This window comes from Pygocentrus nattereri, chromosome 7 (genome assembly GCF_015220715.1).
Source record: "Pygocentrus nattereri isolate fPygNat1 chromosome 7, fPygNat1.pri, whole genome shotgun sequence".
Taxonomy (NCBI): domain Eukaryota; kingdom Metazoa; phylum Chordata; class Actinopteri; order Characiformes; family Serrasalmidae; genus Pygocentrus; species Pygocentrus nattereri.
This window is the reverse complement of record NC_051217.1, coordinates 11095836-11120371: the sequence shown is the minus strand read 5'-3', so window position 1 is coordinate 11120371 and position 24536 is coordinate 11095836. Positions and strand designations below refer to the sequence as shown.

The 24536-nt window shown below is 39.2% G+C and overlaps 1 protein-coding gene across 1 annotated transcript in view; it reads right to left on the bottom strand.

Annotated features, from left to right (window-relative positions):
• Window positions 1-221: 221 nt before the first annotated feature.
• Window positions 222-24536, bottom strand: part of LOC108438363 (kielin cysteine rich BMP regulator) — a 48589-nt gene continuing 24274 nt past the window's right edge. Inside the window, exons 12-51 of the mRNA XM_017716170.2 lie at window positions 24335-24428; window positions 24134-24216; window positions 23874-23967; window positions 23682-23761; window positions 21179-21264; window positions 20957-21047; window positions 20350-20449; window positions 20139-20224; window positions 18530-18623; window positions 18208-18360; window positions 17414-17520; window positions 17118-17211; window positions 16857-17027; window positions 16254-16336; window positions 16036-16129; window positions 15718-15900; window positions 14205-14375; window positions 13902-14078; window positions 13359-13441; window positions 13184-13274; window positions 12305-12387; window positions 11358-11531; window positions 10206-10385; window positions 8958-9222; window positions 8707-8789; window positions 7443-7536; window positions 7157-7330; window positions 6606-6688; window positions 6007-6127; window positions 5539-5621; window positions 5290-5389; window positions 5115-5203; window positions 4776-4878; window positions 4481-4623; window positions 4228-4400; window positions 3507-3618; window positions 3161-3262; window positions 2862-3026; window positions 2038-2338; window positions 222-981 (exon numbers count right to left, since the gene is read on the bottom strand). Coding sequence (XP_017571659.1) covers window positions 764-981; window positions 2038-2338; window positions 2862-3026; window positions 3161-3262; window positions 3507-3618; window positions 4228-4400; window positions 4481-4623; window positions 4776-4878; window positions 5115-5203; window positions 5290-5389; window positions 5539-5621; window positions 6007-6127; window positions 6606-6688; window positions 7157-7330; window positions 7443-7536; window positions 8707-8789; window positions 8958-9222; window positions 10206-10385; window positions 11358-11531; window positions 12305-12387; window positions 13184-13274; window positions 13359-13441; window positions 13902-14078; window positions 14205-14375; window positions 15718-15900; window positions 16036-16129; window positions 16254-16336; window positions 16857-17027; window positions 17118-17211; window positions 17414-17520; window positions 18208-18360; window positions 18530-18623; window positions 20139-20224; window positions 20350-20449; window positions 20957-21047; window positions 21179-21264; window positions 23682-23761; window positions 23874-23967; window positions 24134-24216; window positions 24335-24428 — 5061 coding nt within the window. The 3' untranslated portion in view covers window positions 222-763. The remainder of the gene's footprint in view (window positions 982-2037; window positions 2339-2861; window positions 3027-3160; window positions 3263-3506; window positions 3619-4227; window positions 4401-4480; window positions 4624-4775; window positions 4879-5114; window positions 5204-5289; window positions 5390-5538; window positions 5622-6006; window positions 6128-6605; window positions 6689-7156; window positions 7331-7442; window positions 7537-8706; window positions 8790-8957; window positions 9223-10205; window positions 10386-11357; window positions 11532-12304; window positions 12388-13183; window positions 13275-13358; window positions 13442-13901; window positions 14079-14204; window positions 14376-15717; window positions 15901-16035; window positions 16130-16253; window positions 16337-16856; window positions 17028-17117; window positions 17212-17413; window positions 17521-18207; window positions 18361-18529; window positions 18624-20138; window positions 20225-20349; window positions 20450-20956; window positions 21048-21178; window positions 21265-23681; window positions 23762-23873; window positions 23968-24133; window positions 24217-24334; window positions 24429-24536) is intronic.

Here is a 24536-nt window from a genome sequence, read left to right as displayed (position 1 = left end):
GTGATGGTGGATTTCACTGAAACTAACAGGCATAATATGTGTTAAACTCACTGTCCTTCAATGTCCAGAAAACGATCAGAACTTTAAGAAACATGGGAAAAATCTTAACACTGGGCTAGACCCCTAGCTGTGTCCTTCCACCTCCTTGCATTTGTCTATTTTTATAAAACACAATTTTAGTAATAATAAAAACATGTTTCAAAATAAACAAAACATTCGACTCAAAGATATAAAAAGATTTAATATAATGTTCTGCACAGTAAAACCAGAACAGAGGACAGTGATATAAATACAGTGGCTGTTTAAAAAAATTACCAGTGCATTAGTACAAAATGCCCATTCAATAAGAGTGTCCCTTATAAAACTTACAGAAATGTAAAAGCGTCATTTGATTCTGTTCTTTGATAAATATAATCCATCAAGAAACATACAGTCTCACATAATTTAGAAGAAAACTGCTGCTCGACATTTGATTGTCTGAAATCACCAGCTTAAGTTAGTTAAACACAGTTAAATAAGGTTTACCACAGTGATCAGTCATATGCTTTATACTGCAATCTTTAATAGCACCATAATCAGACTCAATGTAGTGCATGTGGAAGACAAAGAAAGAGGCTCCTATTTTATAATGTTCAGTACAGAAGAGTTGGGACCAGTCCAATGTCCGGGATGTCATGGCTCGAACTCTTGTGTGTTGTCCTTGCGCAGTCCGAAATGCTGTGTGTTTCCGGTTAGCTTGTAATGCAATATGGATTTGAGGTGCTCATGGGTTGCTATAGATGATTTTGGGGCATTTCTCTGGGGCGATGCAGTGAGCTTCGTGCTGCACCAGTCCAGCTGGGCACTGGCAGCCTGGCACGCATGGCTTAAAGCAGTGAGCTTCAATCACACCCAGTGGCACATCTTTATTGAAGCAGGTTTTAGGACATGGTGGTCCACATTCATCAAATACATACCCACGGTCCAAAGGACAGCCCACCGCTACAGAAGAGTAAACATAAGAGAGAAAAGAAGAAAGGCAACATGAAGAATAAAACTTAAACCACACTACCTCCCGCACATAAGCATGCTTTATGGATCAGATCAAACCTTTCAGATGTGTAGCCTCTATCTGCTGACTGCCATTCCACCACTAGAATGGAAACTAACTTATAAAATAAAATATATATTTTTGCCTCACAACTCTGCTAGACATGAACTAGAAAGCATAAAAATTAATGAACATAGAAAAAGAAGATAAATTCAGAAACCAATCCCCTGTCGCGGGGTCCGGCAGCATCATTCCAAGAAGATTTTAGTGACACGAAATTCTTGTGCGTACTGAGACTGAAATAGTCTAATTGCTGTGGAACAACTTGAGTTAAACAACTACAAGGCATGTTCAAATATTATACTGTTTTCTGGGTATTTTGATTTATTAAAAATGGACTAACCATATTAAGGTCAAAAGGTGTATACAAAATGTATCATCTTCTTTTACACAGTTAGAAATAAAGGTGCTGTGTCGGTACATTTTTCGTTCATCAAGGTACAAACAATGTAAATGTTCCCTCAAAGGTACAACAGTGGTTTTACAACAGGTCCAATTGTGAACTTTTTCCCAGGAGAAAACATAATCTAATGATTTAAAACAGAACCAAAGGGTCCAGTTCTGTAAATCATATACATTTTAGTCTAAAATAATTACATTAACATTATGGAAAGAAAGTGGTTCAACTAAGGAAGCTCTAGGCAAAACGCATTTCATGGCTATTATGAAAAAGAGTCAAGCCAACCTTCGGGCCAAAATGTGTTCAATATATAGTTTTTTACAGCAGTTTAGAAATTAAAACACTTAAATCATTATTAAAGCAAAACCTGTTCCTCATAGCACCAAAGGCACTGTTAAGCAAAATATACACAAAGCTATTAATAATCAGCTGTTTGGTGCAAAGTGATCACAAGTGACTTTGATAGGCAGTGCATAAACTCTAATTTGTGCAGAGAAGAAACACTGAATCTGAAAATGCAACAATGGTGTGTGTGTGTAGAACTCACCACAGAGTGATGGTGATCTCCACTGCAGGACAACTCCAGCCTCGCGGCATTCAGAAGCGTACGCCTCCAGAGCATCACACAGACACTCGTCAGTGTTGGAGCCGCAGGCACACAGGTCATACACACACGAGGCAAAGAACATCTCGGGTGGTATCACCTTATGGCAGCGCTGAAACACTGCAGACTTCAGCACCGCACAGCGGCTATTAGCTGTCTTACGTGCAAAATAGCCAGCCTCCTTACATGGGTCAATGTCCCGCCCGTCAGAACACTGACCTCTGGAATGGTTCCCACTCCCCACCTGTGAAGGATTGTTGTTTCTGCTTATATAAATATCAAGCTTACATGATTGCTATGTTATAAATATTCTGTCCCATTTTAACTATCAAAGGTTTAATAGTCTACTTTTTTCTTATATTTTAGTTATTTAATTTCTCATATTTATAATGTGTGATGTAGTAATTTATTTTCACATGACCATATTTAAACCTCTCTTGATCCCTTAGAAATAAACAGGCTGCTTTACTGAGTGTAAGTTTATATAAGTTTATATAAGTGTTAATGAGAAGCTAAACTGCTGTAGGCTGAATGGGTAATAATACGTAAGTCTACAGGCTGTTTATGCAGTGTCCATAAAATTGCTATGTGGAATGTTGATGTACAAAGTACATCAAACTTTTTTATTCAAAGTCCGCAAGAAAAATGAGTTTTTCCATGATATGCGGACCTTAAAACTAATATGCATTTCTAATGTACTAATGTACTTCATAATGAATTTTTCTATTATTTCCTTCCATAGAGTTTGTTCTCTATGTTTTTATTACCTTCCAGTCGTTTCCAAAGGCTGCCTCCGAGGAGCTGATTTGTCCATTGCGTAGCCTCATGTCATCCTGAGGGTAGTTGTTGAAGTTGCCACACAGGCCACACATGTGTTTCTTGTAGGTTCCTGGAACACTCACTTCTAGATGAGAGCGTCCGCTCCACAACACCTGGAAACAGTTTCAGAGCAGTGATTAGAGACGTTTTTCTCTTTTTACAACCTGAAAGTGTAACAGAGAGAAACACGTCTTGGCAGCTATAAAACAAAATGACACTTCAAGCAGACATATTGAAAAAAATGTACCTTCATGCCAATGTTAGTGTTCAGCAGAATGGTGTTGGTTTTCCGCTCTAAGTACACATACGGCTCTTTCAGAAACGGCAGAGAGACGGTCTGATAATCAACCTGTAATGAAGAAGTGCATAAAAACGAAAAAACCTGAAAACTAATATGTAATTCTACTCCTTCCAAAACGATCAACTGGAAAGACCTTAACATAATCAAAAAATAAAAACAGAATTAATTATATGTTACTGAGGAGTATGACTAAGACATAATTAGCAAATAAATCAGTAAAAGACACATATTTATGTTTACACTATGAAAGTAGGTTATATAAAGAGTCATTTTACTGGAGAATATTGACCACCTTCACAACCCAGTCCTGCAGCAGCTGCACCACAACATCACCGATAAACACAGTGACCTCTTTAGTCCAGGACACACCATTACGCCCACGGTCATCATTAGTCACATGAATGCTGCACATAAAAACACACAAATTGAGTTAACTAGCTACCACAAATAGCATGTTAGTGACCCCAAACAGCTCCCTGCAAAGTAGTTAAAAGGCAGCAAGGATATTCAGGTTCAGCTTCAGGTTTAATTTTACGTTCTGAATTCTTTTTCATCACACTAACCCAACATGTAGAGTTCTACAAGTAGCAACACAGGGGTTGTAAACAAAGTCTTAATAAATATGCAGTATGCTGGGGTCCACGCTCACATGGTGGTATGGTATGCGCCAACAATGAATATTAGTAATTACATGTGACAGTATAAGTTCTACTGAAAGCATGTAAATCTCTTCATAACAACTAATTTACAAAATGATTCACTATACCATGAGATCTGATTTTCACATTTGAAAATAGCTAAAAAAAATCAGTTATGCGACAAAAAAGAGCATATACTTTAATCAATATTGACTGATTATTATTGATTCTAATATTCTAAAAGTGATGCAGTTGAAAACTTCATCTTCATTCATATTTGTATTAATGCATTTTTACATACCTAGACTATTCTAAATCATTGTGTTCCTCATGCATTCCTGCAAATAATGTGAGTGCATTACAAAAGACACACACCTGAAGTCTCCACCCTCACAGTCCTGAGCTAGAACATAAGTACATGCCCCCTGGAAGTTCACCATCTTTCCATCAAATGTGCGGTAGTGAGGGTCTCCAAACACAATACAGGTAGCAGGACGGGGGATACAGTGAGGACAGCACATGCCCGGAATCAGGGAAGGAGATTCATCCTACATACACACACACACAAAATGTACACAAACACATACAAATATACACAGAGCAGTAAATGTGTATCTCTGTTACTCACAGAGGTGCAGGACACTGCAGGACATCTCTCAGTCTGACAGTGCACGTCTCCAGACACACACGTGCAGGTTGTGCACTCATCCATCTCCCAGTATTCATTAGAGTCATATGTCTGACCTTCATACACACACTGTACATTCAGGTCTGCAATACACACACATAAACAGACACACACAAATACAAAACTTTACACACATTTTATTCATGATACAAATCAAAAGACTTACAGGCACAAATAACCAAAAACACATACACATATATGCACACACACACACACAAAAGCACAGCAGCAGTACCTTGGCACTCATAACAGCACTTTCCTGGGCTTTTCACTTTGGCCGGTCCATCCTGGCAAACGGGTGGAGCACACACTTTTATATTACACTCTACATGGCCCAGCTAAAACATAAACACATACAGATACCACTTTTACATTGTAGTTCCAACAGTAAAGGAAAAAAGATATTGGCACTGGTGAGTCATAGATTTTATCATCATCAAGAATTAAACTGAAAATACATCGTTCAAACCAATACATTTTATAATAATCTCAGCACAGTGCAAAAAGCACTGGTGATATACACACAGTTTTAAGGACATGTGCATGATGGAGAGTATTTGCGTGTCTCACTCACATTGCAGGAGCAAGTGATACACTCGTCTTCACTGTCTGTCCAGCTCTCACCATTGGACACTCGTCTCCTCTCCCCCTCCAGCACACACACTGAAGGACACACATGCATAGATATTGACTATATACATAAACATTCACAAAACCAAATAAGAGTAAAACACACACACAAACTCTACCATTGCAGATAGGGCAGCAGGAGTCAGGGGGTGTGTACTGTTCATCTGGGGGACAGCTAAGAGGGTAGCAGGTTTGATGGATACACGTCCATGTTAGATCCTACACACGCACACACACACACACACACACACACACACACACACACACACACACAAACACACACACACAGGTCATGACTTCAGTGATTCTCAACACAGTTTCATGGATAAGTGAGTGCCTGTATGTGTATGTATGTATGTACAGTCTACCTTGCACTGGCAGGTGAAACAGGGGTCATCTGTGGCCAAGACTTCATTTCCAATCAGTGTCTCTGTACAATTACTCAGAGGCTCTGATAAAACAACAAAGGCAGACCCCTAAACATTTCTAAATTAAAGCATTAATTTCATTACAAAGATAAAACCTGTGTCATTGGAAAACTGATGGCTGTCTGCTTAGAGAAAAGAGAATAGCTAAACTCTTAGAAGAAGGATTTCTCTACTTGCTTCAATGAGTTACAAATAAGAAATAGTTCAACAAAATGTATGAGGATGTTCTAAGGGGTATAAACCATGGAGAACCTATAAAGAATTAGGTGAAATAATTATGACATAATCTGAGTACTCAGTCATAAAAAGTCACCTTGGACCAGAAAACTCTACAAACTGAAATGTTATGATAAACATATGTGAACTGCACACAGTAATCTGTCTCTTCCTGTCCATTCTGATACTGACGAGCACACACTGGGCAGCAGGAGTCCGGCCCACTGAACAGGATGTTGTGTTTGGGGCAGTCCACCAGGCTGGGGCACTGCTTTCGGTAGCAGCGCAAGTGCTGCTGTCCATCAGGCATCACCTGAAAAATACACACACACACACACACACACACACACACACACACACGAAACAGCCCTTAACATTACTGAAAACTATTAAGTTACACAGACATTTATCAACATTAACACACAGACAGGGCACTGACATAATGTGCTCATTAACTGTAATAACAACACAAAAAGCTTTCAAAAACACAAAAACTAAAGCAAAACTATAAAGAGAGTTAAAACATTTAACTAAAACAAACTTTTCACAAAATAAAAACATAAATACACTATTAACACACCTTTAAAGGTAATTAAAACTTAACTGAAATCAAAATTAAAGTGAAGAGCACATTATCCCAATTGTGACAAAACCTCGTATCTCCAAAATGGTAGCTTTGTAGAAAAAGTTTGAATAGAACCGAATGGTACAAAATACCATAATGTTAAATCATAAATCTTAAATGCATAAATGAACCTAACTGAAGACAAGGATTTATGTGTCAGGTGTACCTCACAGGTGCAGATCTGACATGGGTCATTAGATGGATGAAAGTTTTCTCCTGGTCCATAGACACGGCCATCATAGATGCAGTCTAGATAAAACATGTGAAAAAGAAAACACCCGAGATCAAAATGACCTGACTGTAAACTGCAGTAGCTAATCAACCACAGAGCACATGGCAAGCATTAATGTAATTCACATAATACACATGAATTGGCTTCATGGATATTAGTGCCAATAACACAGATGACTTTGGCGAGCCAGATTAAAAATTATTCAACGCAAAATGTAAGGAGGAAGAATGAAGTATGTAGAAAAACTAAAGAAGAAGTAAATGCAGGCCGAAATCTGCAGAAATTGTGAGGAAACTGTGATATTTGAAGGAATCTGAATTGTGAGGAAATGTGATATCTGAAGTTATCTGAATTGTGAGGAAGTGTGATATCTGAATCCGACCCAAATTTAAGTCTGACAAACAAATGGGAAAAGATACGTTATCTACGGTCAAAATAAAAAAAATGGGTACCACTGGGTTCAGAGACATTTTTTAAGTTCTGACCTGCACAGAGTGGACAGCATTCTCCTGGTACACTGATCTGGTTTTGGCAGGGGGACAGACACTGGATCTCCGAGCAGGTGGTCACTCCGTCCACACACATGCAGGACATACAGGGTCCACTTGAGGCAAACCATGTACTGCCCTCAGCATGCTCAACACCATCATACACACAGCCTGGGACACACAGACAGCTGCGTTGTTGATAATGCAGTTAGATAAAGCAGTATTACAGGTCTTTTACCTGAACAGCTTGTTTGCTATTTTATTGGCTTACTGAAATATGTACCTCGACACCGTGAGCAACATGAGCTTGGGTCAGTGACCTGGTGCATGCAGCTCAGTGGTGCACAATGGAGACCAGCACAGCTCACCTCAGCAGCCTAAGACACATACACACACACACGCACACACACACACACACACGGAAAAGACTGTGCTTTTCTATATAGAAAATTCTGTAGAAACACGACAGCAGTCACCAGTAAAATGATTCTACTTTATGTATGAGTCAAACAGCAATAAGCAATATTTCAATTAATAATAAAAATACTCTAATACACTTTTTATATAAAACCAAAATACACTAAATATCAATGTGAATGGAGAAACTAATTAAACAATAATAAAAAAACAATAAAAACAAAACAATTTTTTACATATATAGTCCAAGTGTTTACTGAATATTATTGTAATCAATTATAAACAGTTCTAATATTTCAAATTAGTGCAGTTGAATTCGACACATTCACCTGCGTGTAAAAGCTGGTACATACAAACGGCCAACAGTGACACTGGGTGGGCTATTTTCATTTTGAAAAAGTTAAAGGGGAACACTTGATTTGGAGTGGTCCTTTGTAGATGATTAATAAACTCTTAACAGATTATCAGTAATACATCAACAACACATCAGTAAAGTATCTGTAGTGAATTATCTGAATACACTGAAGTTGTTGATCTTGTAGATGTTCTGTTGATACATTACTAACATTACATAAACGTATTGTTAATATGGTTCTTCCATTACGCGAAACCTATCCTTACCCAACCATCCACAAAACCAAACCGCAAACCTGGCATTAATCCAAACACTAACCTTAACCTCAGCCCAAAACCTAAACCTAACAGGCATATGTTTTTGACATGTTACTGAGTGTCTAGTGAGTGTTTTATTTAAAAAGGACCACTCAAATTAAAGCATCATCAATTAAAGAAGCACTGAGAGTTTCAGCTCCTCATTCAGGAGCTGAAACTTCATAGGCGCTTTCAAACAGCTCAGGTATTCATAGCTACATGACAAAGCTAATCCTTTTGACGTTTGTTACAAGTTCTACTTACATATTGCGCTAGTTTGTTTCTGAACATCAAACTGAGGGGGAATGTTATGCTTTTGCCTTTCAAAAAACATGTTTGGTGTGCAAAATATCATCAGTAATAGACATAATCCAATGAATTAATTGAGATATGAATAAATCACACATACAGTTCAGGTTTGGTGTGTGAAGACATTATTACTTTACATCCTGTAGACGGAGTGTGTTTGTGCGTCTCACCATGCATGTACACTGAGTGCAGGGGTCACTGGGGGAATTCCACCGCTGCCCCTCTTTGTACTCTATGCCATTCTGCACACAAGCTGAAGGGTTGAAGGGCACAAAAGGGTTTTGTTCATATCAATTCTTATTTTAGCACAACAATCAAACTGATGTTTGTCACAAACACAAACTTTTCTTTTTTACACACACACAAACACACACACACACACACACACACACACACACACACACACACACACAGAACTTACGTCTGCACTGGGGGCAGCATTGTCCTGGTAGGGTAACTGGATTAGGGCAGGAAACCGCAGGGCAAGCGACCGCAGTACACGCCACAGTACCACTCATACACACGCAGCGCTGACACGGATTAGACCGTGATGTGAAAGTCTGCGTGTGTTTGTACTCAACTCCTTCATACAAGCACAAATCACACACTGGACAACAGTCTGTAGAACGTGCTGGGTGGGAACATTGCTGAGCACAGGGCTTCCTCTGACACGAGACAATTTCATTCTGCCAAAACACACACACACACAAATTTGCAAATATCAGAGACCACCCTTCATTTATTACATTTCCAGTCAAGATAGCCATTGTGTACAAGTTATTCTTTTTTCAGGAGATATTTCTGAGAACACTAGATATAAAATAATTGCTCCTAACAACTGTGCATGACCTGGTAGACCACCAAAGCTGTCACTATCTGATAAACAGAACTTCAGTCTTTCATGTTTGAGCGAGAGGAGAAAATCAGGCTCCACTCTTGCTTCAGATCTAAAAAAAATCCACAGGTACTTCTGTCTATCATTGTAACTCACAAGAAGCTCTTACAGAGACAGCAAATACACAAAAAAAGAAATTTTGCCAAAAAAGAAGCTGCTGGTGCTCTCAGAGCAACGGATGGGTATCGTAGGATTTTATTAATACTGCTTATCCATACCAATCCTTATTGATACTCTAAGTTAACACAAAGTTAACTTATTTACCCTTGGTTGTCAGGACAGCTCACACTAAGCCCAAACTTAGGCTACCTAGCAGTTAGCAATTTATGCTATGTTAGATGGCTAGCCAATTTTCATTCACTACCCCATTTTGATTCAGTTTAATATTGCTACCCCCCGATAAGGTGATTTAGGCTATACAAATATAATTATTCTTTTAATACTGCAAAAATTTTTTTTGCAGAATCATTAGAAAAACTGAAAGAAAGTCAACGGAAGTTGTAATAAAGGCAAAGGGTTGACATACTAAACACTGTAAATAGTTCTACTTTTTTCCTGACATTGGAAAATGAATAAATTGTGCTTAACAGACTGGAAATTAAATACTTGGTGGTGGTCTCTGAGTTTTACACAAAACTGCATTTACTTCTGCAGTTGAATGCAAATGCATTCTTATGTTAATTTTTTTACACAGTAAATAAAAGAGTAAATATTAATTATTGTGCCCTAAATATCTAAATCTACTCCTGAAAACCCCAATATGAGCACACTCACCAGGCATGTGCAGGATAAGCAACGGTCAGTGGGCGGGGTGAAAGTGGAGCCGCTCTCGTATTCCTGTCCAAAATACTCACACACACCCGTACACACTGGACAGCACTCCCCTGCAGGCCTCACCGGCCTCCTGCAGGACACCACAGGACAAGACACCGGTGCACAGGACACACCACCATTCTATGCACACAGAAAACAATTATCAGCACCAACACTTCACTGTAAGACATAGTGATTTGCTATGGAGGTGTCCATCTATGATTTGTCTGTATTATCCACATAAAATACGTATAAGGCAGATATACTATAAAGTTAATCTAAGCCCTATTTGATTGTGATTACTGGGATAATTACGTCTTTTAAAGGAGCTACTCTGTACTCCTGTCCAATTTGGTCATGTTTGTGTTTTTCTCCCTTCTCCTCTGAGAAAATTACAGACTGAATTATCTACTGTTTTTCACCAAACTCAGTGATCGACTGACATAATTACCATCCGGATGCAAATCTCTGTGAGGATTTTCCCAAGTATGTATTCCTGCAGGCAAGGCCAACTCCATACTGGAGGGACTGAACCTCAAATAGGTTAGTCTTAACTTAAGGGAAGCTTTTCATGTAGCCTCGTCAAATCCAAACAAAATCACATATCAAAAAATGCACGCTGATGCCAAATTTGAACAGACCTAAAATGTCCTCAAGCACTGTGATACTGTATTTCACAAACTTCAGAAAAACAAAACATCTTAATACATACTGTGCATCATGAAAATGTTTTTTTTTAAATATTGTATTTTTGCCACATCACACATCCCAAATGAGAAATCTACTAAATGTCTATTGCAGCATTTTTGCTAATCATGAATCTAACATGTTCTTCAGTGGCCCAGCTGTCTTTTGTCAGAGAGAGTTGTTTGTCAGTCAGTCTGCCACTGTTATAGCATAAAAACACTTTAGCTAAGATTTTTTGGAACCAAAAATTTTGCTTGCCACACCCTGCTTGCATACAAGAATAAGATATTAGAATGACCAGAATTTGATCTCCAGTATTTTCATGACAGGTTGGTTCTGTTTTTTTGCCACTTAGAACAGTTATTCTGCTCTAATCAAATGTAATACACTCTTCAATATGATGAGGAGGATGAGGGGTGTTTGTACCTGGCATGAGCAGTGCTGGCAGTGGTCTTGTGGATCAGGAAACCGTTCTCCATTTCCACACTCTCGCCCATGGAACCTGCAGTCATTACAGACTCCACATCCACATTGGTCCTGTGCAGGGTTGGGACATGCCACTTGCGGACAGCTCTTAGGTGTACACCTCACTTCACCTTTCTAACACACACACATATGCACACAGAAATGAGGACAGAGTTGATGACAATAAATGATTTTAAAATGACATTTCATGTCCTGGCTTTAGCATCCTTTGAGGTCTGATATATGGTCTGCAGTGTGCTGGTGCAGTAGGCATGAGAACAGTTAAACAAAAACAGTAATCTATCAAATAATGCAGAAGTAAAATAAACAGTTTCACTAAATATGTAGCAAGACCAGCAGCTGTTCAGAAAAAGGAAATATTATAAAGACTTCTACAGAAACTGACACATCTTCACTTCTGAGCATGGGAAAACAGGAAATGCACAAGTGGCTGATGCAAATTTTTGGTTTTCCAAACCACTTTTCACAGTAGCCATAAAATGTCATTTCCATCTGTTTTAGGAGTAAGTCCCCCCAGCTTAACTATGTTTTTTTCTTCAAAAACACTGATGGAATAAACTGGAATTAAAATCTATATGATTTGCAAAACCAGAAGCAAACTGGATTTTAATCTAAACCTGTAGTCATTACAGACTCCACGTCCACACTGGTCCTCTGCAGGACAGCGACTTGCGGACAGCGCTTAGGTATACACCTCACTTCACCTTTCTGACACACACACACATATGCACACAAAAATGGAGTAAGATGTAATTTATATACACACAAGGCAAATCCCATATTAACTGAAAACTTTCTCTGTTATTAATTTTGAGATTATTGTTCAGTAGTTATGTGAGTGAGGAACATGACTATGAGACTATTTTTGTGAGGGTGTATTTGCTTACAGTACATCTGCACTCCTCACAGACTGCGTTAGGGGCTTGAAAAATCTCTCCATCAGCATGAACCTTACCCTGGAAAAGACAATCTACACACAAAAACAGTTTCAGTGGAGTGTCTACACAGAGTATTGGTACAGTTGTGTCTTCCTTTGTGCTTCCTGTGCTTTGTTCCTTTATTTTTGAGTGGGATCTATGTTTATTTACAGCAGTGTGAGTCTTTGTATGCTATAAGTCTGTTAACATTTAAAAGAAATAACATAATTGCATAATTAATTAAATAGTAAAAGTTGTAAGCAGAATGTGGGAATTCAGGGCCAAATTATATATTTTGTTGAAGTAAAAAAAAAGCAAACAATAAAAAATATATTTTTCTGCAAATCTTAATGCACACAAAAATTATAGTAATTATGGCATGTGCAAAATTTTGGATTGCTTGGTAACACTCCCTTTGGCAGATATCACAGCTTGCAAGCGCCTTTTGCGGCCAGCTGGGAGTCTTTCTATCTCGTATTTGGAATTTTTACCCACTCCCCTTTCTAGTTCTGTGATATCCTTGGGCAACAGTCTGGACTTTGTTTAAGTCACAGCAAACATGTGAAAGTTTCTTTTTCTACGTTCCACAAAACAAGGCTGAATGTGTGACAATAACTTTTCATCCTAATCAAACTCTGATAAAATGTCTTACTTTATATTCACAAAAACAAATATGTTACTGATTAAAAGTTTAGAATCTGCCCTTCTGACATAATTTCTCTGCATATTTCAATAAGCTTTGAGTGGGACAAAAATAATATCAAACTGCCATGCGTTTAATTTTTCTGTGGTTTCTAATGGTTAATCTACATCTAAGTGTGTCTCCCTGAATGTATATGTGTTCCACACCTTTACAGACAGGGCAACTGCATGGTCCGCTGACAGGATGGGGACATTTAGGAGCTTCACATGCTCTTCTTACACAATGCACTGAGCCTGCCTGTTAAACACACACTGCTGTGAACAGTTCGCATACACTGCATTCAGGCAGACATATATTCACACACACATACACATAGCTCACCCTGCAAGTGCACTCTGAGCAGTGGTCATTGCGGTCTGGTATTGTCTGTCCACTAAGCAGCATCACGCCATTATAGAAACAACCTTGAAGTAAAAGTAACATCAGATTTGTTAAACATCGCTGTTCATCTCAAAATAACCTGATGTTTCTCAAACAAAAAACCGCTGTACCACCACAGAGATGTCAGTATATCAGAGCTGATGACATTAAATGATCGTAAAATGATAATTGTACACTGTAGACTGGGGTTCAATCCCCACCTGGGCAAACACCCTACACTATACCAATAAGAGTCCTTGGGCAAGACTCCTAACACTGCCTTGGCCTGCCTGTGTAAAATAAACAGTTTCACTAAATGTAATCTATCTATCTATCTATCTATCTATCTATCTATCTATCTATCTATCTATCTATCTATCTATCTATCTATCTATCTATCTATCTATCTATCTATCTATCTATCTATCTATCTATCTATATCAGTCAATAGATTGCTAAACAGCATATTGTGTCATGCCTACAGTGCAGTGAAGTGTCTCTCACCATCACACACAGGGCAGCAGTGGCCAGATAGAAGCGCAGGGTGAGTGCAGCCAGGGTTGTAGCAGGGCTTCTTACTGCAGGTCACATGACCACTCATGCACACACAGTGATTACAGCGGTCTGCAGGGTCAGGAAACTCCTGACCATTTAAATACTCCACACCAGCGTACCTACAACCTGGACAGACATGCAAGCGCACACATACCTTTAAGTAGAACAGACATTAGAGATATTTCCTGCAAAGAATTTACAAACGCTACAGCTGAACTCCACTCCAGCAGGACAAACAAACAGGAAGCGTACCCTCACAGCTCTGACAGCACTTTCCCTGCACAGGAAACGGACAGTTGATGGCTGGACATTGTCTCCTCTCGCATGTCACGGAGCCCTCACGACACACACAGGTTCCACATGGATCGTATGCGTCCACAAACACTGCACCATTACTATGCTCCTCGCCATTATACATACAGCCTGAAAAACAACAGGCAGACAAATTCAGATAAATAACCCGCAAGCTTCATCACATATTCATCTTCATCAGATACAACTGCTCTTATTCATAATTTTATAACTAATAAACATTATACAAATCATTTTAAACCATTCATCCACACTTAATAAAGGGCTGTCTTATTGTAAATTAGTACCAGAAAATATTGTACATAATATTAAGAAAGCCCCCCTTGGAGAGCTGGTGGAAGTGGCTGGGGAAAGGGAGGTCTGGGCTTCATTGCTTAGGATGCTGCCCCCGCGACCCGAACCCCGGACAAGCGGAAGATAATGGATGGATGGATGGATGGATGGATATTAAGAAAGCTTTAAAGTGATAATTAAACAAGAAATCAAAAGTTCAACATTCTCCCTTACCTAAAATGTAGTTGATCAGCCAAGACATGCTTGGTCCTAAATCTGATCATCACACATTTACCTCAAACTGTATCTAGATGTTAATATATTTGAAATAAACTTATGTGGTTTCTGACATTGTTACAGTTATCTGACTAAATGCTCAAAATACTGCAGTACCAGCCAACTTACTACAAGAATTCCCTCTGTATTTTTCTCCATATTATAATAATATGTCATAAAGTGTCAGAAACCATAAAAAGGTAGTCCACCTGAGATTATTTAAGAACTTCATATTGTTTGAGGTGTGTGATGATTTAGACATTGAGTAATGCTAACTGGTGTACATAAGCTTCCATTACTTGTTAGCTACATTACCCTCACTGCTCCATACAAAACTAAAGAAGCAGATTTCAGACTCCAATCTTGTTGATTGCTTTACAGAGCATGTTAGGACAAAAACGAACAAGGACATTAACATGGTAACTGGCATTCAAAAGTTTGATAACACTTGTTATATTAATAATTGTTGTTATGTATGCAATAATAACTTGTACAGTGTAGACTGAAACACTATAAGCTAAACAGTAGAAGGTATTTCAAGATGTTTTATTCAATATTTCACTCTTTTTTGAACACCAAAAGTTAAATAAAACAAAATATACTGTAACTATTTATAATTTCTTTGATAAATTCATTTTTTGTTAAATTATCTGTCTCAGAATTTCACCACTACCTTTTTTAAATATGAAATCTATCTTTTCAGTACACCTAAAACTTTTTTAAAGCTTTATACAAATTTTTAAAGCTTTATACAAATGAGCTGAAAACTATTGCAGAACAGTGGCATCATACTGTTATCATGTTATACATGTAGCTGCCTCAAAATTGGTTTGATAATATTGAAAACAGTGATTCCAAACTTTGAAACAGCCATTTTAGGAAAAGTCTTGATGAGCTATCATACCATCACACGTGCGACAGCATTGCTCAAAGATGGGGTGGGTACAGAGGGCGAGAGGGCAGGGCTTGCGGTGACAGCTTACTTTCCCGTCGGTGCAGGAGCATGACTGACAGCTGTCACTGGGGTGGTAGAACTGCTGCATGTGTCTGTAAGAGTGTCCCTCATAAACACAATCAGCAGGGGGTGCTGTAACACATAAAAAAATAAAATCTTTCATGGTTAATGATGGGATCCTTCTTACAAATAACAAAATTTGAAATGAAAAGAAAAGATGAAGAAAGAAAAAGAGAATAAAAGGAATAGGTTTTATGGGTTTTTGACCTGGACATTGAGGACAACACTGTCCTGGTGTCGAGATGCGATTACTGCACTGTAGAGAAGGACATCTCTTCATCAAACACTGCACATTACCGTTCTATAGAGATTAAAAAGGAAACACAAACACAACAGTTTAAAAGACATACACCAAGTATTACAACCTCTCTTCAGCAGAAAGCATTTTTAGTCCAGAACCCATGAGAATTCTCTGTGTTACTTACAATGCAGTGGCATTCCCTGCACTTGTCTGTTGGGTGAGGAAAGTGCATTCCATTTGCATATTCCTTACCTGCATAACTACAACCTGGAAGGAACAGACAGTGTTAACTCCTGTGAATTTGTATAGGTACATGTTAGGGCCCTGACACATCAAGCTGACTGTCAGTCATTTGATGACCCTCGTTTAGCGTGTAAACTGTTACCTCTAGTTTATGCAGTGTATCTAGTTGGCTCTTATTGCAACTGTTTTGTCTGACTGCATGTTGTATCGGCGTCAGTGGTCAGCGCACAGGGAGACAAGTGAACAACGGCAAAGGAAGTGAACGGCACTCTTAAGAGGGCACTCACAAAGAGTAGCCTGAATTTTCAACGGCAAACCAAATAGCAATAGTTCACTATTACTAGGGATGACCCTTTTAACTAATGTTAGTATTTGAATGTACAAATCGGTATCAGTACTCAATATTTACAGATACTTGAGAATCATGTATCAATATACAGTAGATACTGGAAGGGGAATTTGGTATGTGTGGTGGCCTAGTTTCTCCTTGTCACCTTGGTGTGTCTGGGCCCTTAGGATGCGTTTGTGTGTATCTCTGGGGTACCATTGCAGTTGTTCTGGCAGCACGTTCCTGAGACAGGATAATTGCAGCTTGGTCTTTGACACTGCTGACGGCAGTTCACATGCCCCCCTGTACACACACAGTCTTCACATGGATTCACTGGGCTAGGAAATGTCTCTCCATTAACGAACACCTGGTTCTCAAAAACACAGTCTGGAAGCAGAGTGTAGAGGAATGAAGAAAAGCCTTTAAATACATGACCAAAACAAAGAGTAGACTAGATAATCATCCACTATCGTTTACCTGGACACTGGGGACAGCACTGTCCAGGTGGGGTGTAAGGGTTGGAGCAGGAGACTGATGGACACTGAGCTACAGCACACCGTACCGAGCCATCCTACATACACACACACACACACACACACACACACACACACACACACACACACACACTCTAAAATACACTCATATATGTACAAAGATAATTGTGATGATTGAGAGACCAAGTTAAATACATGCAAGCATTTTATGTTTATTATTTATGTTATTATTATTTATGTATTTTATTTTTTTAGCTTTAATTCTATAACTGAATGTACCTGACAGGTGCACCGCTGACAGGAATCATCTGGGTCAGAGAATGTTTGACCATTTTCATAAATGCGCTGTTTGTAGAGACAGTGATAACAAGAGGCACAGCACTCTCCTGAAATAAACAGATATTAATATATAATATATATAATTAATATTAAATAATCAGTTTAATAAAAAATAATCAGTTTCCCAGCTTCCATATATGACCTACGACATCAAACATAATTTCTAAGAGATATGATTGGGCGATGGTCCGGTTTGAAAACAGACAGCCTGACTTGGAAGATCATATCCCAGACATGTGTGTCATTACATAACAGGCACAAAGCTGAATAACAGTAACGACACAACACACAGCCACATCTATTAGTAGATTTTGCCAAAGTGAATCTGTACCCATAATGCATTTTCCTTCCATACAATGACAGTTTTCTAAGTGAAGCATGGTATAAGAGAGGGTCGCCAAAACGTTTTACTCAGGTATGGTAGTGGATTGAGAGGGAGAAGACACTTTACAAATAATTAAGGATTAAAAAATATTCTGGGAAAACATGAATTTTGTTTTTAAAATGATATGATATGATCATATGATGATGTGACCAAGTTAAAGTTACAGCACATAAATCTACTCCAGCTTTAATATGGCTCTAGACTCCTTGTACTGTCTCTCTCTGTGTCTCTGTCTTTCCTTCTCTGGTTCCGTGTTTAATATGGCTCTAGACTCCTTCTACTCTCTCTCTCCCTCTCTCTCTCCCTCTCTCTCTCTCTCTCTCTCTCTCTCTCTCTCTCTCTCTCTCACCAGGTTCTGTGTTGGGGTGGAGGCAGGATGTAGAAGCACATGCTTTGGTTTGACACACCACTGTCCCCTCCTTACAAGAGCAGGTGTTGCAGGGAGAACCGTCAGCGTCCCAGACAGAACCGTCGTCATACTCTACATCATCCAACACACATGCTACACACACACACACACACACACACACACACACAGATGTATTCATGCCCAAGGATGTAAAGATAATAAGCAGTTAGGACATGACAAAATATAATACTGCATATATCCATGTGGTAGATGTGTTTGGTGTAGGGAAAGTTAAGTGTTAGTGTGTATTTATGTGTGCTACCTTTGCAGGAAGGGCAGCAGACATGAGGGTCCCTAATAGGGTTTGCGCAATGCACACGGGGGCATCTCTCCTGATGGCATCTTACATTACCTCGCTTTACCACACACACACACGCACACACACACACAGTTAGAGATGGATAGTCAAATAACTTCTGATTCTGTTTTGTTTAAAGGTGCATTAGTCAATGTATTTCTGTTATTATTAGTACAAATAACCTGGCAAATATGTAGAATATGAAAAATCCTTTTGCAATGTGATCAGCACAAGTATTTTTCAAGTCTGAGAAATCCAATTTGGAAAGCTGAAGGCTGGAATAGAGGGCTTGTCTTGACACTGACCACTTGATGGTCATTTTGTAAGACACTCCTACACCGAATAACTCCAGCCCCATCTACGTCTTGAATACCTACTGTTTGTAGGTTTGTAACTTTGCAATTCACCCAGACAGAAAAGACAAAAAAGAGTTTGATATTCCCTCAGGCCAAACAGCACTGCTACAGAAAGAACTATTTGGAGAGTACTTGGATAGCATGACTAGAAACGATGAAGTGTAATGGGATATGGGTATTGTAGTGCTCTCTTGACCCTTACATCTTTTAGCTAGGCTCCTTAAAAATAAGAACACCACCTTGAGATAAATTAGCTAATAGCCAAGGTAATAACAACATGTGAAATGATTGTTTTAGCTGTGAAAAGGACAGCCCTAGGTTTGCTCTACTGAGATTTGGCTATAGTATTCTGATCTCCTCTCAGGCAATGTTAGGATAATGCTATACTTCTATTATCTAAATCTAAATAAAGAAGTAAGGCAAAACCCTTTACAAACAGACTATGTCACTGCTAGAATGTGAAGTCATGACAATACTTGGCAATGCTGGCAAACTCTAAAACAATTTGACGCTGGGATTTTTGAAAATTGGTAGGAAAGAGTGGCACATCTAAATAGTAAAAAAATACATTAGTGTTTTTTGTAGTTCACCTATTTAACCACTGAGGTTTGCATATCTAAGGCTGGGCAGTTTGGAGAATATATCTAATTGTGACGTTTCTCACCAATATTGTGGCTATAAATCAATTAATGATTAATAATTAAGGTCAAGGCCTGTTTTTTGGCCAATAACACCAGCATATCTGCTTTTTTTCTGGCTTGAAGTTTCTGTGATGAACAAAATGTACCAGACAGCCAGTTAATAGTTGTGGTCGCAAATTTCATGTAAACCTTAAAAGCACATGAGCTGCTTCTTTTTTGTCTGCCTCAAATAAAGGCGGTTCATGAGCTCTGTGTTACTGGATTAAATCATCATCTTTAAGTGCTTAATCCAGATAGGGTCACGTTATTGGATTAAATTCCTCCATTAAAACTTTGATATATAGGCTATAATTAAAATTGCAACACGTGTGATTTTATCTAGTCTAATTTTTTTTATAAACATCCCAGACCTGGATAAAATTATTTTGCATAGAAGTGAGACATGTTCCTCCCCATCCCGCACTGATTTTGCACCACTGCATTCCAGAACTGTTTTTTAGTGAATTTGTATTGTATGTATTGTGTGTACTGCATGTGTTATATGTATGTTATGTATTATACATGTATATACCTTACCTCGCAGGTACACTTTAGACAGGGTCCATCTCCTAGTGGGTTGAACTCCTTCCCATCAGCATACACTCTTCTCTCATATTCACACACTGCACACACACAGTAAGAGCACAGATCAGAGTTCCCTAGCACCTCTGGGGTTTCATGCTGCTTTGTGGAATCACTAACAAACTACTATAAACACAAGGGTAACAACTGTGTGTAGGTTACTCACTGTCACACGTGGGGCAGCACTCGCCATGTCGTCTTGCTGGGTGTGCACAGTGAAGAGGGGGGCATGAAGACTCTGTATTTTCACACACCACCTCACCAGCCTGGTTACACATACACATATTATCATTATCAGAACAAAAACTCTCCAAAAAAGCAACTTCACATACAAAAGACAAAGGGTGCTTAACTTTCAATTCAAGTTGATCTTAGGATGTTTATTTTAAACCTTTTTGGACCTTTGTAACTGGTCTCCTCATCACAAAATTTTTAAATAGTGTAAACAGCAGCTGGAATTTTAATATTACAAAAAAACAGATAAAAATGGAGGTACAAGCTTCTGTTATGACAGCAATGATATTCAAACACTTGCACACATACAGACATGCAAACATTCAAAAGGAGATCCATGGAAAAATAATATGGTGAAAAAAGGTCACTAGGTCAGTCACTCGGTCCGTCACAATTATTACATAACTGCCTGATCGCAATTAGTCAGCAACTACTTTTGCCATATCATGCTTGTATTTAAATTGGTGATGACAATAATTTTTAGAGAATCTATCATGAGGCCTAACAGTCACATCCTACTGTAAAAAAGACATACTTACTGAACAGTGGCAGTTCAAGCAGGGGTTCTGTTTAGAGGTAAAGCTTTGTCCATGTGAATATTGTTCAGACTCATAATTACACTGTTCACACCTGCACGTGTACAGACACACACACACACACACACACACACACACACACACACACACAAATAAATGTCAGGGGGTGTGAAGGAGCTGTCTCAGATTCTCGTCACTGTTGAAGAAGAATACTGTGTGAGTTACCGTGGGCAACAGTCTCCTGCTCTTCTGACAGGATGAGAGCAAATCGTGGCAGGGCAAGGGAGGTGCTCACACTGAACGTTTCCATTCTGAGACATGCACACACACATATAAGAGCATATCTGATATGAAGGTAAAGTGCCTGTTTCTTAATCAACTTTAACTGTGCTGAGTCCCTTGTACACAAGTAATACACTGTTAATATACTATACATTACATTATTATTCATTTTGGCTATTGTATATACAGTAATAATCTCCATGATATGGATTTAAATATTGCTAATTGTTAAAAGTAGTTTAAGATGTTTTATTCAATATTTCAAAAATAATCAGTGAAAAAGAAGCTATTAAATAAAATATATAATATACTGTAATTATATTTATTTACATTATTTTTGTCAAAATATCCACTTTTTTAGCCTTGTTCATCATTCTGGATACACTTAATATTATTTTTATTGACAGCTTCTTAGTTTGTCTGTAACCAAAGTTTTTATATTATTGAATATATTAATTTCAAACCTTTGAATAGAAATGTATGCTGCTTAATCCTACCCCAAACTAAATAATCTTACAATCTATTGTTGCTGTCAGAAATAAATATGCAATTATGTCATATGCCAAACTTTTTGAAGTGAAAAGAAGTAGACATTCTCCACAGTAAACACACTTCTGCATATTTAATGCACAATTTTGTATATATATATATATATATATATATACTGCTCAAAAAAATAAAGGGAACACTTAAACAACACAATATAACTCCAAGTAAATCAAACCTCTCTGAAATCAAACTGTCCACTTAGGAAGCAACACTGACTGAGAATCAATTTCACATGCTGTTGTGCAAATGGAACAGACAACAGGTGGAAATGATTGGCAAATAGCAAGACACACTCAATAAAGGAGTGGTTCTGCAGGTGGGGACCACAGACCACTTCTCAGTACCTTTCTGCTTTCTGGCTGATGTTTTGGTCACTTTTGAATGTTGGTGGTGCTTTCACACTCGTGGTAGCATGAGACGGACTCTACAACCCACACAAGTGGCTCAGGTAGTGCAGCTCATCCAGGATGGCACATCAATGCGAGCTGTGGCAAGAAGGTTTGCTGTGTCTGTCAGCATAGTATCCAGAGGCTGGAGGCGCTACCAGGAGACAGGCCAGTACACCAGGAGATGTGGAGGAGGCCGTAGGAGGGCAACAACCCAGCAGCAGGACTGCTACCTCCGCCTTTGTGCAAGGAGGAACAGGAGGAGCACTGCCAGAGCCCTGCAAAATGGTCACAAATGTGCATGTGTCTGCACAAACGGTTAGAAACCGACTCCATGAGGATGGTATGAGGGCCCGATGTCCACAGATGGGGGTTGTGCTCACAGCCCAACACCATGCAGGACACTTGGCATTTGCCAGAGAACACCAGGATTGGCAAATTCGCCACTGGCGCCCTGTGTTCTTCACAGATGAAAGCAGGTTCACACTGAGCACATGTGACAGACGTGACAGAGCCTGGAGACGCCATGGAGAGCGATCTGCTGCCTGCAAGATCCTTCAGCATGACGACATTTGGCAGTGGGTCAATAATGGTGTGGGGTGGCATTTCTTTGGAGGGCTGCACAGCTCGCCAGAGGTAGCCTGACTGCCATTAGGGACCGAGATGAGATCCTCAGACCCCTTGTGAGACCATGTGCTGGTGCGGTTGGCCCTGGGTTCCTCCTAATGCAGGACAATGCTAGACCTCATGTGGCTGAAGTATGTCAGCAGTTCCTGCAAGATGAAGGCATTGAAGCTATGGACTGGCCTGCCCGTTCCCCAGACCTGAATCTGATTGAGCACATCTGGGACATCATGTCTCGCTCCATCCACCAACGCCACGTTGCACCACAGACTGTCCAGGAGTTGGTGGATGCTTTAGTCCAGGACTGGGAGGAGATCCCTCAGGAGACCATCTGCCACCTCATCAGGAGCATGCCCAGGCGTTGTAGGGAGGTCATACAGGCACATGGAGGTCACACACAATACTGAGCCTCATTTTGACTTGTTTTAAGGACATCGCATCAAAGTTGGATCAGCCTGTAGTGTGTTTTTCCACTTTAATTTAGTGTGTGACTCCAAATCCAGGCCTCCATTGGTTAATAAATTTGATTTCCATTGATGATTTTTGTGTGATTTTGTTGTCAGCACATTCAACTTTGTACAGAACAAAGTATTCAATGAGAATATTTCATTCATTCAGATCTAGGATGTGTTATTTGAGTGTTCCCTTTATTTTTTTGAGCAGTGTATATATAAAATATAATTTTTTATGATTTATATATGGAAATAAATGGATGTTGTGGCCTAGAGGACATATTAGCTTTTTTCACTTAAAAAAAACAACAAGATGCAAACCACTGTACATCCACAAATATATATAGTGAATGTCTGAACTGTAAATCCTCTATGAAGAGTAATTTGAAGTGACAGAGTTCTGTGTTCACTCCTGAGCACTGCGTGTTAACTCACCACGCACACACACTGCTCACATCGATCTCCACTGGGAACTCGCTCCCCATTTCGAAAATTCACTCCATTCATACCACAACCTACAAGTCACACACATGAAAAATGCAACAGCACTGTTAACATCTATTGTTAAATGTGGGAATCCAATCAATTTTTTAGCTCTTGGTCTTTGATTGGTGGGAACTCACTGACCGTCACAGACAGGACAGCAGCTTCCTGGAAGAGGAGAGGGAGGGTTCGTACATGGAAGTTTACACTCCTCTCTGTCACATTGAACATGCCCCTCCTATGAAAGAGAGAGAGAGAGAGAGAGAGAGAGAGAGAGACAGCAGGTTGAACCATTTCTGGCCATTCATATATATATATATATATGTATACATACATACATACATACATATATGTATACACACACACACACACACACACATATGTATAAACTTGTGTAAACTCACTAAGCATGTACAGACACTGCAGGGGTCATCTGGGTGGTGCCAGCGAGAGTTGTGCTGGTGGCGATTACCCTGATGCATGCAACCTTCATGTGACAGAGACATTACATTAGCACAAGCAGAAAGAAAACCACATTTGTAAAACTGTGTTGTGTTAAATACAGAAACATACAAGCAAAAACACACACACACAGAAACACTTACTTCGGCACCTGGGACAACATTCTCCCCCAACAGTTTCAAGTAAAGTGCAGTCAAGCGTGGGGCAAGCTGTTGTGCTGCACACCACATTCCCCTCCTACACAAGCATGAAGACACAGAGAATTTCAAACACTAGACAGGGGTAGATAGGGGCAGTGCAGAGAAAGCTTTACTCTCTGTGTCTTTCTTTTTTGTTTAGTCAGCC